We start from the raw sequence: 18776 nt of genomic DNA, 5'->3' as shown, positions 1-18776 counted from the left end.
TAGAAATAGTACAAATAAATTCTATAAATCACACAGTGCAGAGTGTTGGACAAACACCGAAATGACAGGAACACTAGAAGGAACACACAGGGTAGATATCAAGTACAACGTGCTGATGCTTTTTATCTTCGCATGCCAGTGTTGGTCTGCTCCTGACACGTCATGCAATGCCTTCCTATTTACTACAGCTGGATGCTTTTCCTACCGCAATCTTTTTATCTTTCCAGTTAACTGTTTCCTGCAGATCATACACCTCTCTGGTTAGAGAGTCTACTTTCTGCTGCTGACGCTGGGTTTCCTATAGTTTAATTAAACGGAGAAAAAGAGAAAGAAACAAATGGAGAAGAGAAATACGAACAAGATCTAGAGACAAAGGTGAATTCTAGCAATGGCAAGACTGAGGCTAGAAGGAGACACGTCCATTGTGCTTAAACTACAAGTGCACAGCCGACGTCATCCATACCTCGATAAGGTCATCTCTTTGGCGAATACCTTCTTTCAGTTCATCCAACTTGTGCTGGAGAATGCTGCAGGCGTGCTTCTGTCTTTCTAAATCCTAGAAGGTACATACAAATACAAGTCAAATAACATTCAACTGTTTTGTTGCTTTAAGTTTTGCATGTACGCTGACAAATTCCCCCCTTCCTAAAGTAAACATAACCATACTGCCCCATTTAATATGATCCTTGGTCTCGGTCAGGTCAGTATACCATTATTTTTCTGTACTGTAAGGAATGGTGTATTTAATTGCATAAAAGATATACAGTATGTTCCGGGGGATTTGGGGGGGGGGGGGGGGGGGTTATGCTGGAGTCCTTTTATGAAGCTCATATAGTAGTGCTTAAGAAGGAGGGGAAGGACCCTTTAGATTGTGGATCTTATCGCCCCATATCTTTAGTAAATGTGGATTATAAAATGTTACGAAAATCTTGGCTACCAGGCTGAATTCAATCATTTTGGAACTTATACACCCTGGCCAGACTGGCTTCATGCCTGGTAAAAGCACCTCCATTAAAATTAGACGGGTCCAATCGGTAGTCCAATATAGCTCCTTGATGCCAGACAATAGATGGGCATTGGCATCGTTGGATGCAGCCAAAGCCTTCGATTCCCTTGAGTGGCCCTTCCTCCACGAGTGCTTGCAGAAATATGGATTTGGGGATAGGTTCCTAAAATGGGTTAATACATTATATATGAAACCTAAAGCCCGTGTCAACATAAACGGTTCCATGTCTGAGTCCTTTTCTCTACACAGGGGGACTCGTCAGGGGTGTCCCCTTTCCCCGGCCCGCTTTGCTCTTGCAATAGAGGCGCTGGCAATTGGCATAAGAACTTCCCCTGATATTATGGGCATAGAAATAGCAGATTGGGTGGATACCATAGGCCTATATGCTGACGACATGGTAATATTTATGGATATAGCGGAGGAAACACTGACGGGGGTGATTGCCACTATAAACAAATTCAGTAAATATTCCAGCCTATATATAAATTGGGAGAAGTCTGTTCTGATGCCTCTTTCCCACACCCTGATTTCGCGACTTGAGACTCTCTCCTTATTGCCTATTGTGTCACATTTTAAATATCTGGGTGTTCATATTTCTCAATGTAGCTTGTTTGATCTGCAACTTAATATATATCCATTGCTGGAGATGGTTAAAGTCAAATTTGCGATCTGGAGCAAACTCCCACTGTCTGTAGCCGGACGCATTATCTTGATTAACATACTACTACTCCCTAAGCTCAGCTACTTTCTCCAACATAGTGCTGTGGTGGTTCCTAAGTCTTTCTTTACCAATTTGAACTCCCAGATTACATCTTTTATATGTTGGAAAACCAGGCCAAAACTCAAGCTGTCCACCCTACAAAGACCAAAAAAGAGGGCGGCAGCACTGCCGGATTTTTTTCTGTACTATCTGGCTGGGCAGGCCAGAGCTATAAATAAATGGATGCCCGGTAATCATCTTCCAAACTCTGAAAGCCATTTGCTTCATGCCGCACGTACTGACTGCCCATTGGGTTTTTTGGAGTTAGAAAAAGTAAATGTCCCACGTCTGTTACCCATGCTTCATCTGGCAAGATTAGTGTGGAGACAGATTAAGAGGGTGGTTGGATTTACTGATATCATAGCTGAGATGTTCTTGTGGAATAATAGTTATTTTCCGGTGCTACTTGTCCACCCGTCTGCCGAATTCTGGTCTCAGTACAATGTTTCCACGATAGGGGATCTATGTGACCGCGGTACACTATTATCTTTTGGACAACTACAAGCTAAATGCGATGTTCCGAGGTCGCAATTCTTCCGATATTTGCAACTGAGATCGGCTTTTCAGTCGCACATGAGATATGTGGGTGTGAATGGTGCTATCTCGTCTCTACCCTTGATAGGTATTCTTAAATCACAGGGTCCCCAGGGTCTCGTCTCCTCTCTGTACACATACATGCAGTCAGTAGGGGCAGAATCCGCCATATGCTCAGTCAGAGGTAAATGGGAAAGGCTCATCCCTAATACACAGGGAGAGGAGTGGGCGGAAATCCTGGAGTCGCCGACTAAGGTGTCTCCTTCCATTAACAACAGGATGATACAACTATACATTATAATCCAATCATATTTGACTCCGACTCGACTTTTTAAGATGGGCCGATTCCAATCTTCGGAATGTCTGAGATGCCATACATTGGATGCAGATTTTATCCACATGATATGGCAGTGTCCAATTATAGCACATTATTGGAGGGAGGTGACATCATTATTAACTTCTTTGGTACAAATTCCTGTTCCCCTTGAGCCATTAGTTTGTTTGTTTGTTTGGGGTGTGGGACGACGAGATGTGGGGACACTAAACAGGGATTTTCTTGCGGGAGACGTTGTTTATGGCACGAAAGGTACTGGCACTGCGGTGGATGGGAGGTTCGGGTCCCTCCCTTAGGGCCTGGATCGAATTGGTAAATTCGATTATACCATACGAGCGTACGCTGCACCAAAACAGAGGGTGCCCAGGTAAATTTGAGAAGATATGGGAGGGGTGGAATTCCTCTCATCTCACTTTGTAGGACAGAGATATCACAGGATAAAGAGCTAATTATGTGGACACAGGCTGCAAATAGTTGTTGTTTTGTAGTTACAGTAATGGTTAAGAGGATTGACAGGCTTTATTGTTGAATAATACCATGCAGACTAATGTAAGGTAATTGACATTGTTTTATTCTGTAAGTAACCGGTATACACACACTGCTTGGAATTAATGCTATGTGAAACATATACAGTAAAAATACATATCACATTGGTTCATTAAAGAAGCATTCCCATCAGGGTTGTTATCCTCTTTATATATTACAGTCAATATTATACAGCAGTGAGTGCTTACAATTGCTCATTTAGCTTTCCTACCCAGCTAATTCTTCTCTTTTCCATCACATGATTAAATACAGACTAGCTGAATCCTTCTAAGCTCTATGTACCGTATGCAAATTGTCTCTTCAGAGAGGCAGAAGACTTGAACTTTAGTGCCACCTATTGTAAGTAGCAATCCTACAAGTCAATTTTGACCCTTGCAATAGGACTTAGGATAAAAGCCAAATCAGAATCTCACACTTGGCACTGACGAAGGGCAATACCCTGAAACACAGTGTCTGCAAATTGAGATTCTGATTTGGCTTTTATCCCAAGTCATATGGCAAGGCTCGGTAAAGGGTCGACATTGACTTTTAGGATTTCTACTTCCAGTAGGTGGCACTAGAGTTCTAGTCCTCTTCCTCTCTGCAATTTGAATATTTATTTTCCCTGAAGAGCATGCAAGGTGTTTAAGTCTCCTCATACTGGCATGTCACTCTCCACAAGGAGAAACCTTACCCCTTAGATCCTAAGGCCTGTTTCACACTTCGGTTTTTTGTGTCAGTCAAAATCCGCCAAAAAGGCGGAAAGCGGATCCGTTCCTAACTGACGTGAGAGAGAGAGAGAGAGAGATTTTTTTCATCCGTCAGAAAGGATTTCAGGGTTAAATTACCGGCTGACTTCCTTTCTCTGGGCATGCGCACTGTAAAATGCGGATCCTGCAGCAAAAAAAACGTTGCAGGGTCCGTCCAGGCATGTCGGCGGACGCAAAAAATTTGTCGGATCCGCAAAAAAACGGATCCAACGGATGGCCATCCGTCAAGATCTGCCGGTAATGCAACTCAATGGGGAAATAAACGGATCCGCCAAAAAAAATGGCGGAACCGTTTTTTTCAAAAACTGGCGGATTTTGACTGATGGTCAAAAACGGAAGTGTGAAACAGGCCTAAGCTCTATGCAGAAACAGGAAGTCTCTTTTCCCAACCCTGCAAATGTTGCTGGTAGGGGTGAGGAGAGAGCAGCTGGGTCAGGAGTGGAAGAGGGGAATGATTTATGCTGAGAAAAGAGACTGTTTCTACGTAGAGCAGCAAAAAGAATTAACTGGGTAGAAGGGCAAAATGAGCAATTGGAAGTACATAGTGCCATATAAAATGATGATTTAAATATATTAAGAGGATAAAAACTTTGAAGGGAGGAGTGCATCTTTAATTTTAATTTTTATTATTATAGTTCTGAATGGGTAACAGATCACACTGCATGACTACACAAAGGGAAACGTCACTGTAATCCATCGGATGTGTATGTTGTGGGTTTTTCCAGCGCATATGTCAAGTAGAGGTAGAAATGTGTTCTACTCCGGACTGCCACTGCTACTTTAGATGTTAGACTGTGAGCTCTCCTCCAAAAGCAGGGCACAATTTTCACATTGCTTAACAGGCACAATCATTACGCCTAAGATGATTAAAGAACAATTTTGGAAGTAATTTACTTTATTTATTTAAATGACTAATTTTTTCTTCTTTAAAAAGAACTGGGAAAGTTGCCCCTGAACCAATCAAGAATGAGGCAAGGGAATGCCCAGCTGTTTCTTTCCCGACATGTGATTTCACAGGGTACATTTTATGGACCATATAGTTATACAGTGAAATATATTATATAGGTATATACACAAAATTACCCTTGACTTGTCTTCATTTTCTCTATGATACTCTGCCATCTGCTCCTCCATTTCCTCAATGACGTCTTTCAATGTATCCACTTGATAGACAAGGTTGCTTTTTTCATTATCAAGCTGAGCGTTTGATACCATAGCTTTCTTATATTTCTCCTCCACTTCTGCTAAAGAGTCCTGCACAAATGAACATTATTAACAGTGAAATATGAAGCTCAGGGTAAAGATGACTGCCATAATCCTTTCTGTACAGTAACAGTAGAGAAACGGTGTGCCGGCATACACAGAGTTAAACAAAGAGGCATGCAATTATTAGAAATAGTGGAGAACTGTATTTTTATATTTTTTGTGCAAGGAGACCTGTTAATATCAGACAATACATGAAGATTTTATTTTAGTTATGGGTATAATAATATGGGGGTTAGTGCAGCCAATAGCACCTTTACAGAATCCATGTAAAAGAAGGTTTTTGGTAGTACTACATTTACACAGTTTACACAGTTACTGTGGTAAGACTTTAAAGGGAATCTGTCATGCTGAAAAAGCTATAATTATGCTATACCATATGATATAGGCCGGAGAGCAGAGAGGGAGACATCAGACTGATATACATTGTTGTGGGAAATGTTTCTATATAACTTGTATTTTATCCATTGAAATCCCTAATGTTGTATGCATAAATCCAGTGGGCAGTCCTACTCTGTGATGGACAGTCTTCCCTACATGACTGCATGCAGAGACAATACTCAACCCTTGAGTAGGACCGACCACCCACTAGACTCGTATGCAACTAACAAGGGTGTTGATGGATAAAATACAAAATACTGAATTTTTTCCCAAAAATCTATATATCATTCTGCTCACCTTCTCCTTTTCTATACTATGGTGTCCTCAGATCGGACAGCATGTTCAATGGGACAGGATCCTCTTAAAAGGGGTAATCCCATCCCAGACAATTATGACATACCTGAGCAAGTATACATGGCACTATTTGTAAGGCTATGTGCACACGCTGCGGATTCCGCTGCGGTTTTTTCCGCGCGGAAACGCAGGTAAAACCGCAGGTAAAGTGACCTGCGGTTTTCCTGCGTTTTGGTCTGCGGTTTTGCCCTGCGGATTCACACCTCTACTATGGTAGAGGTATGAAACCGCTGCGGAAACCGCACAAACAATTGACATTCTGCGGTTTGTAAACCGCAGCAAAACCGCGCGGAAAAACCGCACTGTCAGCACATTGTTTTTGAAACCCCATTGGGTTTCATTGTACTGTAATTGGTCAGCGGAACTGCTGCGTTTCTGCAGCGGCAAAACCGCTGCGGAAACGCAGCAGAAACCGCACTGTGTGCACATAGCCTTACTCTCTTACAAGTGAATGGACAGCATCATGTATGTGCCGCCATCCTTCAAATTCCGACGAGAACCCACTCTGGAGATTCATGTCTTAGTGCTGCAAGCTGCACCGGTCAACAATTTATGGCATATAGTGTGGGTATGCCATAAATATCTGAACTGTAACAACCTCTTTGATTGATCAATCTGAAAACTACTAAAGTAAAAGCTATACAAATAATAGTAAGAATGCACATCATAAGACACATTAAAGTGACACACCAACTTTTAGTGAAAGTCATCAGGATCGTCGTGGGACATTATGGATTATCTTTTCTGCAGACAGGTGAAGAATATTGTGGTTTATTATTTTATTTTTGTTGCAGGAGACATTGTACCAGTGGATTAAGCATTCGGTGAGTATGGTTTAATTTAGATTCAATAAAGGAGTCTTTCATTATTTCAAATAAAGGACTTTATTCTGGGTGTGTGTGCGTTTTTATAATATCACTATGGGGATAGTATTGGGGCTTCTTATAAACGCTTCTCCATTACTAACCTTGGGGCTTGATGTCACCTGACAATACAAAGGTGACATCAACCCCCCAACTATCAACCCAATTGCCACCACTACAGAGCAAGTGGGAAGAGCAAGGCTAAGCGTCAGCTTTGGCGCATCTTATAGATGCGCCTTTTCTGGGGTGGCTGAAAGCTAATGTTTTTATTCTGGGAGGGCAGCTAATATCCATGGCCCCTTCCTAGGCTATTAATATCAGCTGGCAGCCTAGGCTTTGATAGTTAGATTTTATAAGGGGACAGTATGTCAATTTTTTCTGGGGTCCTGTAAACTAGCCAGTAAAGGCTAAGCCAACAGCTATAAGCTAATATTAATAGCCTAGGAACCTTTTTATGGCTATTGGCTTCTTCCAAGAATACTGACATCAGCCCTTCACTGTCGGCTTTTCCTCTGCTGGTTATGAAAAATACGCGGGAGCCCACACAATTTTTTTTTCTTTAAATTAAGAGTTGCTGTTTGGTTACAGCCTATGTAGGTCCATTCTGTTAACTCTCCTACACAGGATGCTGACAATATGAGTGTGTGTTTGTGTTTACTTACCGACTTAGTAATGAGAATGTCAGGCTGACACCTTTTCATTACCAAGCCTAGTGCTTGGTGTCAATGACAGCTGCTGACACCAAGCCCTAATCCCATTACCCTGATGCTACTGCATCAGAATGAAAAAGGTGGCATTGAACCAAGAAATTATATCACAAAACTTTTTTTAATATCTTTATTTAGCTAAAAAAAACATGGATTTTTGTGAGTACTCACCGTAAAATCCTTTTCTCCGAGACGCTCATTGGGGGACACAGGTACTGTGGGTGTATGCTACCGCCATGTGGAGGCTGACACTAGGCAAACAACACAAGGTTAGCTCCTCCCCCGCCGTATACACCCTCGCCCTGAATGCCGGTGGAAACCAGTTTAGTGCAAAAGCAGTAGGAGAACAATAACAAATCAGCCTTAATGCAGAAAAACAATATGTTTGGCAAAGGACCACCCTGACATTCACAAAAGAACATACATTAATTAAATAAACGAGAGCCAACTTGGCTAACAGGGTGGGTGCTGTGTCCCCCAATGAGCATCTCGGAGAAAAGGATTTTACGGTGAGTACTCACAAAAATCCATGTTTCTCCTTCATCTCATAGGGGGACACAGGTACTGTGGGACGTCCCAAAGCAGTCCCTGGGTGGGATATTGACTCACCGATCCAAGCTACATGTACCTCCTGTTTAAAGTTGCGCCAACGCTGCTTGGAGAATCCTTCTACCCAGGCTTGCATACGCCGAAGCCTGAGTATGGATACTATAATGTTTAGTAAACGTATGCAGGCTGGACCAGGTCGCTGCCTTGCATACCTGTTCCGCCGAAGCGCCCAAGAGGCGCCCATTGCCCGAGTAGAGTGCGCTTTGATCCCAGATGGAACTGGCGCACCTCTGATGCGATAGGCCTCCTGAATAGTTAAACGGATCCATCTGGCTATGGTCGCTTTTGAGGCCGCGAGTCCCCTCCTGCGCCCCTCAGGGAGCACGAACAGCGTATCCGTCTGGCGAAAAGGTGCCGTCCGCGACACGTACCTCATGAGTGCTCTCACCAGGTCTAAGGTGTGAAGAGCTTTCTCCACGCGATGCACCGGTGCCGGACAGAACGAGGGCAAGACAATATCCTCATTGATGTGGAAAGAGGACACCACCTTCGGAAGAAAGGGGGGAGCCGGTCTAAGCACCACCTGTCATGGTCACGTGACCCTGGATACACCGCCTCCAGTGGGGCGAATTTAATTAATAAAACGTGCAGCTGGATACGCCGCCTCCAACTGGCGAATTTAGGTATTACACGTATATGTACAAAAGTATGGAAACCCCGCCTCCAGTAAGGCGAATTTAAATAATAAAGGGGAACCTGGGCAACGATAATGGAGGGCCCTGCGATAGGGAATAGGGAAGTGGAGACCTCCTGTACTCCCCTGAGCCAGTGTCCCTGCACTCCTAATATTCCCTATGCCGGTTCCGCACCAGGCGACGCACAGGAACCTAAAAACCCTAGCTCGCCCTGCACCTAAACCCTCCCTAGGGAATTGGTCGGTGCGGAAACTAATCCCACCACTGCACTAAACACACATGAGGAAAGATGACAAAACAGGGGAAACACCACTTAGCTTTGCTCTGTTGCGTACGCCCCTAGCAACAGAGCCCACCACCTGCGTGCATCTTCTCCTCCACCCGGATCCATCACCATAGTGCAGCCTTGGAGCAGAGTCCACCACCAGTTGCAGCTGTCCAGTAAACAGAGTCCCAAAGATGAGTCCAGCTTCTGCCAAAAAGTCCAGCATGCTTGAGTCCAACTTTTCTGCCAATAAGTCAAGCATGCTTGAGTCCAGCTTTCAGCAACCAAGTCCAGCATGCTGAGTGCAACTCTCACCATAGTCGCCACTCCACCAAGCCATGCAAGCACTTTCTGCTGACACCATAAACTGCGACTCAACCCCTCTGGCTGGGCTGCCCAGGACCCTTGTTCCGCTCCTTTATCACCCAGGCTTGCTTCCCAAACGACGAACTCACAATATCACCAACGGTGACCAAACACACCTGACACTCTTTTATAGAGCCTCACACCTGATTGGTAATTACGTGCACATTAAACTAAAGTGTGATACCACTCACCACCACCGGGGCAACTTAGAATGAACGACACTACATGTAATAATTCTAATGGCCACCGGGGGCAATCACACCACTTTGGCACCTTGCCAAAGGAAAAAAAAAACTCATTTTGTACATTTAACCTGTCAGATCCAGGCTGGATCATGACACCACCTTATCCTTGTGGAAAGCGAGAAAAGGTACTCGGCAAGACAGAGCCGCCAACTCCGACACTCGCCTCACGGAGGTAATGGCCACCAAAAACACCACCTTCCAAGAGAGGAATGATAAAGATATATCCTGTAGTGGCTCAAAAGGAGCTTCTTGCAGGACACTCAGGACCAGGATAAGGTCCCAGGTGTCCACTGGCGCCTTATAGGGAGGTACTAAATGAGAGACTCCCTGGATGAAAGTCTTCACCTGCATATTAGTAGCAATCTTCCGCTGGAAAAGAATGGACACCGCCGAAATCTGTCTCCTAAGGGAGCTCGGGGACAGTCCCGCGTCTAGGCCTGATTAGAGAAAGGCCAAGATGTTGGGAATAGAGAATGTTAGGCGCGAAAACCCCCGCTCTCGGCACCAAGCGAAGAAAATTTTCCAGGTGTGATGGTAGATTCTTGCCGAGGTAGACTTCCTTGCGCTAACCATTGCAGAGACCACTCCACGCTCGAACCTAGCCTGGGTCAGAATCCAAGATTCAACGGCCATACCGTCAAACAGAGGGCCCCTGAGTTCGGGTGGAAGATCGGGCCCTGGGACAGTAGATCTGGACGCCCTGGCAGTCGCCATGGGACGTCGGTGAGCAGCTGCACCAGATCTGCGTACTACGCCCGCCGGGGTCAGTCTGGTGCTAGCAGAATCGCTGGAACCCCTTCTGTTTTGATATTCCTGATGACCCTCGGAAGTAATGGCAACGGGGGAAACAAGTATGGAAGGCGAAACGGGTTCCATGGTAGAACCAACGCATCCACCTCGAACGCTCGCGGGTCCCGTGACCGAGCGACGTACACGGGTACCTTGGCGTTCATTCTGGACGCCACCAGATCCACATCTGGAGTTCCCCAACGTTGGCAAATCTGCTGGAAGACCTCGGGGTGCAGGGCCCATTCCCCAGCCACGACCTCCTGCCGGCTGAGGAAGTCTGCTGCCCAATTTTCTACTCCTGGGATGTGGACTGCCGACAATACCGACTGGTTCTTCTCGGCCCACTGAAGCACGTATCCTATCTCGCGCATGGTTGCCCTGCTGCGTGTGCCCCCTTGATGATTTACATAAGCCACCGCCGTGGCGTTGTCTGACTGAATCCGAATGGGCCGTCCTGCTAGAAAGTGCTGAAAATGCTGCAGCGCCCGCTGGACCGCTCGTATTTCCAACAGGTTGATCGGGAGGCATGCCTCCTGCTGGGACCACTGGCCCTGAGCCGTGTGATGGCGAAAAACTGCTCCCCAGCCCGTGACCACTAGCCAGTGCTCTGGGGGGAAAAGGTTTCCCTTGAAGGGAGGATCTGATTGTCCACCACTCCAGTGACTGCCTGACTTGAAGGGACAGCCGGCACTGCTGCCCGAGCGTAAACGGGTTCCTGTCCCAAGCTACCAAGAGGGCGTGCTGTAGTGGGCGAAGATGAAACTGGGCAAACGGAATTGCTTCCATTGCTGCCACCATCTTCCCCAGTATCCTCATTCCAAAACGAATGGTGTGAGGGACAGGCTGCCGGAGCTTCTGGACTCCTTGCTGGAGCGCTAGGGCTTTGTCTTGCGGGAGAATCACCGACCCTTGGGAGGGATCGAAGATCATTCCTAGAAAGGAGATCCTCTGGGCTGGCACAAGGGATGACTTTTTCCTGTTGACCAACCACCCTAAGCGGGAGAGCGTATCCAGCGTAATGCCAACATTCTCCTGGCATGCCCAAAATGAGGGGCCTTCACCAAGAGGTCGTCTAAGTAGGGCAAGACGACTAAGCCCCGAGAGTGTAAGACGGCCATCACGACTGCCATTACCTTCGTGAACACTCTGGGGGTGGTGGCTAGCCCGAAGGGCAGCGCTGCAAACTGGAAGTGACGGCCATTGATGACGAATCGAAGGAACCTTTGATGCGGTGGAAAAATGGGGACGTGCAGGTAGGCGTCCTGGATGTCGACAGAGGCTAAGTACTCTCCCTGCACCATGGCGGAAATAACTGAACGGAGAGATTCCATCCTGAAATGTTTGACCCTGATGAATTTGTTCAGGAGCTTCAGGTTCAAAACAGGCCTGACCATCCCGTCCTTTTTGGGGACTGCGAACAGATTGGAATAAAAACCCTGAGCTCTCTCGTGCTCTGGTACGGGAACTATGACCATGTTGTACTGGAGTGAATTGATGGCCCCCAGCAACGCCTTCACCAGGGACTTCACCCTGGGAAGTCGGGACAGAAAAACCGTATTGGGGGATACCTGATAAACTCTATATTGTACCCCTAAGACACCAGTTCCACCACCCATGAGTCGTGTGCTACGTCGACCCTGCTGATGTCGCCTACAATGTGCTGCGAGTCATTTGGCTGAGGACTTCTGCGGCCTGGTTCCTCTCGACCTGGGCTGGCGCGCGCGCATCCTCCCCAATGGATTGGGTCTATATGAGACCTGTCGCTCCCTATCCTGGTTGGTGCGATTTGGGCCGGCCCAACTGGTGGCCGTCGTCCACCCGGTATTGCGAAAGGCCCGAAACCGTGTCGGGACCTGGCGAAAAGGCTGCTTAACTTTCTGCTGCGGGAGGAAGCTGCTTTTTCCCCCTGTCGCGTCAGAGATGAGCTGCTCCAACTTCTCCCCGAACAGGCGGCCTTCCCTGATAGGGCAAGGAAGTCAAAGACTTCTTGGAGACAGAATCAGCTTGCCAAGTTCTTAACCAAAGGGCTCTCCTAATGGCTACCGCGTTAGCGGCCGCAGATGCTGCACAATTGGCCGCATCTAAGGAAGCATTGATCAAGAAGCCTCCAGCCATCGCAATCTGACTTGCGACCTCTGACACCTCCACAGGCAGGTCTCTATCCTGCAAGGCCCTATTCAATGATTCTGACCATGACATCATGGCCTTGGCTACCCATGTTGCCGCAAACGAGGGAGCAAGCGCTGACCCTGATGCCTCAAAAACTGATCGAGCCAGGCTCTCTCTGAGTCTATCAGTGGGGTCCTTAATGGATGAGCCACTCGGTACCGACAACAGAGACTTTGAGGCCAGGCGTGACACTGGCGGATCCACCACTGGTGACTCCGTCCATCTTTTATGGAGTTCCGGGGCAAATGGATATCTTGCCTCTATGGTCTTTTGGCCTGAAAAACGCCTACGCGTTCTCTGTGCCGCTGCACTAGATCCTCAAATTCCGGGCGAGTACCAAACACTCTGTGGGGTCGCCTGGCCCGTTTAAAGGCTACTTTATGGCTCGAAGCCAAAGTAACCTCATCTTCTACCCCCAGGGTCTGATTGACAGCTTCAATGAGGCTGTCCACTGTCTCTCGACTCCCTGGGGTATCAAGGTCCAGTGGTCCGTCTGAGTCACCATCTGAACTCTGCCTACTCCCGACCATTGGTGAGGGAGAGCGAGATGCTGGACTGCCAGATTCCGAAGGACCGAATAGACCGGGAGACCTCGTGTGGGTCCGCTTCCTTCGCCCCTGCCTGGCATGACAGCGGCCCCTGCAGGCTGAAGGCTCTTGTGAGGTGGAGGACCACTTCCAGATAAGCGAGGCACTATCCTTGCCTCCATTCGGGGCGTGAAGAGACTCAATAGCCCTTGTAAGCGATGCCATAGATTGGGATAATGATAGGGCCCATTCCGGAGAATTTTGTTCCATGGACTCAGCTGCCGGGGGGGGGGCTCCTGGGCACGTTCGGAATCGCAGGCCTCTCACAATTTGTTGATCTGTGCACGCGGAAACGCAGCCTTACAGGAGATGCATGCAGTGTAGAGGAAAGAGTGTATCTTTCCTTTCCCGGCCTTATTGCCTCTGCCAGGCGCTTTGTCTTACTGCTTTTTTTTTTTTTTTTATAGAGGGGGCATCCCTTGCATCCTAGCGAGCTCCCGCAGACTTGGTTGCACTCACCGCTCCTGCGTCCCCCTCACGCCAACGCTCCCGCGTCTCTGTGCTTCTCCGTGGGGCAGGCTGACCACTTTACCGGTCGCGACCTACCCCGGTCTGAAGCCGGGGCCTCAATTTATCCAGCACCCTCCCAAGTTCCAGGGGGCGGGCCCCGGAAGTGATGCTGCCTAACTCAGGCCGAAGCCGCGGGCTAGATTTTTAACACCCGCCCGCGGGGCCGCAACTGCGCTCTGCGGCGGCGGCGATGCTCCTGTGCTAATCCTACCCAGCGTCACAGGAGGTGAGGAACGGGGAAGGAGAGCCTATTATTGCCTGCAGCGCCGCATCTCCCCTGCTGCCCAGGAGCCCCACGCACAGCCTGTACCTTCATCGCCAACAGGTATGCAAACCATCGGGGAGGCGGGGGTGGTGGGGGGAACCCGGACGGTGCAGGCACCCTCAATCCATCCAGCTTCCAAGGCCGAGGAGGACCGTCCGCCGCCTTGCAGCACCTCCGTCTAGCGTTGGTGGAGCAGTGGGGGCCGCTCGGACCGTCTTGTGCCTCTGTACAGCCACATGGTTTCCACACCTAGGGGTGGTCAGGGCTAGGTCCGGCATCATGTCCCACGTCGCGGGAGAGGATACGTGGAAGGATACTCGCACCCTTTCAATAGGATCTGTTGCCCCTGTCTAATCTTCTTAGAAAAAATAAAGGAAAGAAAAAAACAAACTAAAATAAAAAATTCTGGGAAACTGCCCAGATTTGTCCCACGGTGCGGGAAAGGATACGTGGAGACGATACTCGACACATGCTCGCCCGTTGATGGTTTGGGGAAATCGGACCCTTTCAATAGGATCTGTTGCCTCTGTCTAATCTTCATGGAAAAAAAGTCTGGAGAAAAAGTCCAGACGTGGCCCTCCATAGACATTAAGCAAAAAACTGGTTTCCGCCCGCATTCAGGGCGAGGGTGTAAACGGCGGGGGAAGAGCTAACCTTGTGTTGTTTGCCTAGTGTCAGCTTCCAGATGGCGGTAGCATACACCCACAGTACCTGTGTCCCCCAATGAGACGAAGGAGAAAAAGCCTTCGCTGCTGTACAAAGAATCATGCAAAAACGCATATAAAACCACAGCAAAAATGTACCAAAAATCGCAGCAGAACGCGCTTTTTTGCTGCCAAGAGATGCAAAAGCCTTGCAAAAATATCTGCAAGCAAATACTTAACGTGCGCTCATAGCCTTACAGTTCTGAAAGTCAAAATGTTTTTAAGAGGATTCTTTCACACTAAAGGATAATCTCTAATTGATGCTTTTATACTTAATTCTTTGAAAAGTCTGTTCTAATTTATTATATAATCACTGACTGTGGTGGACTAACAATGTTAAAAAAATAAACTTTATTTAATTTATTAAAAATGTATATCGTCCCATCCACAATGCTAGCTGCAGTCTATATGATTTTTTAGATATGCATAAAGATCATATTGTGAACAATGAAAATTATTAAAAACACACTGTACTGTACGTATATTCACTATTATGTATCCAATTATTGTTTATTACGCATATGTTCGAGTTCCTGCGGCGGCATGATTTATTAAGGAATCCCCACGTCTTGAGGTTGTCTAACAGCCGCAAATCATGCAGCCGCAGGGACTCGAACATAATATATCAGCATGCCCAGATGCTCGGATAACACCCGAGCGTGATTGTATAAGACGTTATCTGAGCACATTCGCCCATCACTAGTGCAAAATTTTTGATTGAGGGCCATTTAGTAACATCTCCTAGTCACTATTATAATATTTAGCTGTTTAACCCCTTCACCCCCAAGGGTGGTTTGCACGTTCATGACCGGGCCAATTTTTACAATTCTGACCACTGTACCTTTATGAGGTCATAACTCTGGAACGCTTCCATGGATCCCGGTGATTCTGACATTGTTTTCTCGTGACATATTGTCCTTCATGTTAGTGGTAAAATTTCATTCAAATAACTTGCGTTTATTTGTGAGAAAAACGGAAATTTGGCGAAAATTTCGCAATTTTCCAACTTTGAATTTTTATGCCCTTAAATCACAGAGATACGGCACACAAAAAACTTGATATCTAACATTTCCCACATGTTTACTTTACATCAGCACAATTTTGGAACCAAAATTTTTTTTTGTTAGGAAGTTATAAGGGTTAAAAGTTGACCAGCGATTTCTCATTTTTACAACACCATTTTATTTTTAGCACCACATCACATTTGAAGCCACTTTGAGGGGTCTATATGATAGAAAATGCCCAAAAGTGACACCATTCTAAAAACTGCACCCCTTAAAGTGCTCAAAACCACATTCAAGAAGTTTATTAACCCTTTAGGTGCGTCACAGGAATTTTTTTGAATATTTAAAAAAAAACTTTTTTTCATAAAAAAAATACTTCAGGTTCAATTTTTTTTATTTTACCAAGGGTAACAGGAGAAATTGGACTGCAAAAGTTATTGTGCAATTTGTCCTGAGTACGCAGATACCTGATATGTGGGGGGGAACTACTGGTTCGGTGCATGGCAGAGCTCAGAATGGAAGGAGCACCGTTTGACTTTTTCAATGCAAAATTGGCTGGAATTCAGATTGGACGCCATGTCACGTTTGGAGAGTCCCTGATGTACCTAAACAGTGGAAACCCCCTACAAGTGACCCCATTTTGGAAACTAGACCCCCCAAGGAACTTATCTAGATATGTGGTGAGAACTTTGAACCCACAAGGGCTTCACAGAAGTTTATAACGTACAGCGGTACAATTAAAAAATCATATTTTTTCCACAAAAATGATCTTTTCACCCCAATTTTTATTTTCCCAAGGGTAACAGGACCCTAAAAGTTATTGTGCAATTTGTCCTGAGTACGCTGATACCCTACATGTGGGGGTAAACCACTATTTGGGCGCATGGCAGAGCTCGGAAGGGAAGCAGCGCCATTTGACGTTTTTGGCTGGAATTGAGATTGGACACCATGTCGCGTTTGGAAAACCCCTGATGTACCAAAACAGTGGAAACCCCCCACAAATTACACCATTTTGGAAACTAGACCCCCTAAGGAACTTATCTAGATGTGTGGTGAGAACTTTGAACCCACATGGGCTTCACAGAAGTTTATAACATAAAGCCATACAATTAAAAAATCATATTTTTTCCACAAAAATGATCTTTTCACCCTCAATTCTTATTTTTCCAAGGGTAAGAGGACCCTAAAAGTTATTGTGCAATTTGTTCTGAGTACTTTGATACCCCACATGTGGGGGTAAACCACTATTTGGGCGCATGGCAGAGCTCGGAAGGGAAGCAGCGCCATTTGACGTTTTTGGCTGGAATTGAGATCGGACACCATGTCGCGTTTGGAAAACTCCTGATGTACCAAAACAGTGGAAACCCCCCCACAAATGACACTATTTTGGAAACTAGACCCCCTAAGGAACTTATCTAGATGTGTGGTGAGCACTTTGACCCCCCCAGTGCCTCACAGAAGTTTATAATGCCCGGGCGTGAAAATAAATAATTCGTATTTTTTCCACAAACATGATCTTTTAGTCACCATTTTTTTATTTTCCCAAGGGTACCAGGAGAAATTGGACCCCAAAAGTTGTTGTCCAATTTGTCCTGAGTATGCTGATACCCCATATGTGGGAGAAAACTACTGTATGGGCACACGTCGGGGCTCGGAAGGGAAGTAGTGACGTTTTGGAATGCAGACTTTGATGGAATGGTCTGCGGGTGTCATGTTGCCTTTGGAGAGCCCCTAATGTACCTAAACAGTGGAAACCCCCACAAATGACCCCATTTTGAAAACTAGACCCACTAAGGAACTTATCTAGATGTGAGGTGAGCACTTTGAACCCCCAAGGGCTTCACTGAAGTTTATAATGCCAGGGCATGAAAATAAAAAAATCGTATTTTTTCCAGAAACATGATCAATTAGTCCCCAATTTTTTCATTTTCCCAAGGGTAACAGGAGAAATTGGACCCCCAAAAGTTGTTGTCCAATTTGGCCTGAGTATGCTGACACCCCATATGTGGGAGAAAACTACTGTATGGACACACGTCGGGGCTCGGAAGGGAAGTAGTGACGTTTTGGAATGCAGACTTTGATGGAATGGTCTGCGGGTGTCATGTTGCCTTTGGAGAGCCCCTAACGTACCTAAACAGTGGAAACCCCCCACAAATGACCCCATTTTGAAAACTAGACCCACTAAGGAACTTATCTAGATGTGAGGTGAGCACTTTGAACCCCCAAGGGCTTCACTGAAGTTTATAATGCCAGGGCATGAAAATAAAAAAATCGTATTTTTTCCAGAAACATGATCAATTAGTCCCCAATTTTTTCATTTTCCCAAGGGTAACAGGAGAAATTGGACCCCCAAAAGTTGTTGTCCAATTTGGCCTGAGTATGCTGACACCCCATTTGTGGGAGAAAACTACTGTATGGACACACGTCGGGGCTCGGAAGGGAAGCAGTGACGTTTTGGAATGCAGACTTTGATGGAATGGTCTGCGGGTGTCATGTGCGTTTGGAGAGCCCCTGATGTACCTAAACTATTGAAACTCCCCACAAGTGACCCCATTTTGGACACTAGACCCCCCACGGAACTTATCTAGATGTGTGGTGAGCACTTTGAACCCCCAAGTGCTTCACAGAAGTTTATAACACTCGGACGTGAAAATAAAAAAATCATTTTTTTCCACAAAAATGATATTTTTGCCCCCAATTTTTTATTTTCCTAAGGGTAACAGGAGAAATTGGACCCCAAAAATTGTTTTGCAATTTGTCCTGAGTGGGCTGATACCCTACATGTGGGGGTAAAACACTGTTTGGGCGCATGGCAGAGCTTGGAAGGGAAGGAGCACCATTTGACTTTTTCAACTCAGAATTGGCTGGAATTGAGATCAGACGCCATGTTGCATTTGGAGAGCCCCTGATGTGCCCAAACAGTGGAAACCCCCAATTATAACTCCAACCCTAACCCCAACACACCCCTAACCCTAATCTGAGCCCTAACCCTAGCCCTAACCCTACCCCTAACCCTAAGGCTGTGTGCACACGCTGCGGATTTTGCTGCAGTTCCGCAGCGGTTTTGGCTGCTGCGGACCACTGCTGCGGTGTACAGTACCATGATTCCCTATGGGAATCAAAAACCGCAG

At 46.4% G+C, this 18776-nt stretch overlaps 1 protein-coding gene across 7 annotated transcripts in view; it reads right to left on the bottom strand.

Moving 5' to 3' along the window:
* The window catches only part of LRRFIP2 (LRR binding FLII interacting protein 2), a 207489-nt gene that overhangs the window by 28904 nt on the left and 159809 nt on the right, over positions 1-18776 (bottom strand). For 4 of the 7 annotated variants that reach the window (XM_073549897.1, XM_073549899.1, XM_073549898.1 and 1 more), the window contains 2 exons: positions 5013-5183; positions 464-556 (listed from right to left, as the gene is read on the bottom strand). In XM_073549897.1, the coding sequence (XP_073405998.1) occupies positions 464-556; positions 5013-5183 (264 nt within the window). Of the gene's footprint in view, positions 1-205; positions 299-463; positions 557-5012; positions 5184-18776 lie in introns of all 7 variants that reach the window. The other 3 variants (XM_073549894.1, XM_073549895.1, XM_073549896.1) reach the window with 1 other exon arrangement.

Source organism: Dendrobates tinctorius, unplaced genomic scaffold (assembly GCF_039654945.1).
Source record: "Dendrobates tinctorius isolate UK_male_01 unplaced genomic scaffold, ASM3965494v1 ptg000162l, whole genome shotgun sequence".
Taxonomy (NCBI): Eukaryota; Metazoa; Chordata; class Amphibia; order Anura; family Dendrobatidae; genus Dendrobates; species Dendrobates tinctorius.
Note: the sequence above shows the minus strand (reverse complement) of the source record. Positions and strands in the feature narration are given on the sequence as shown.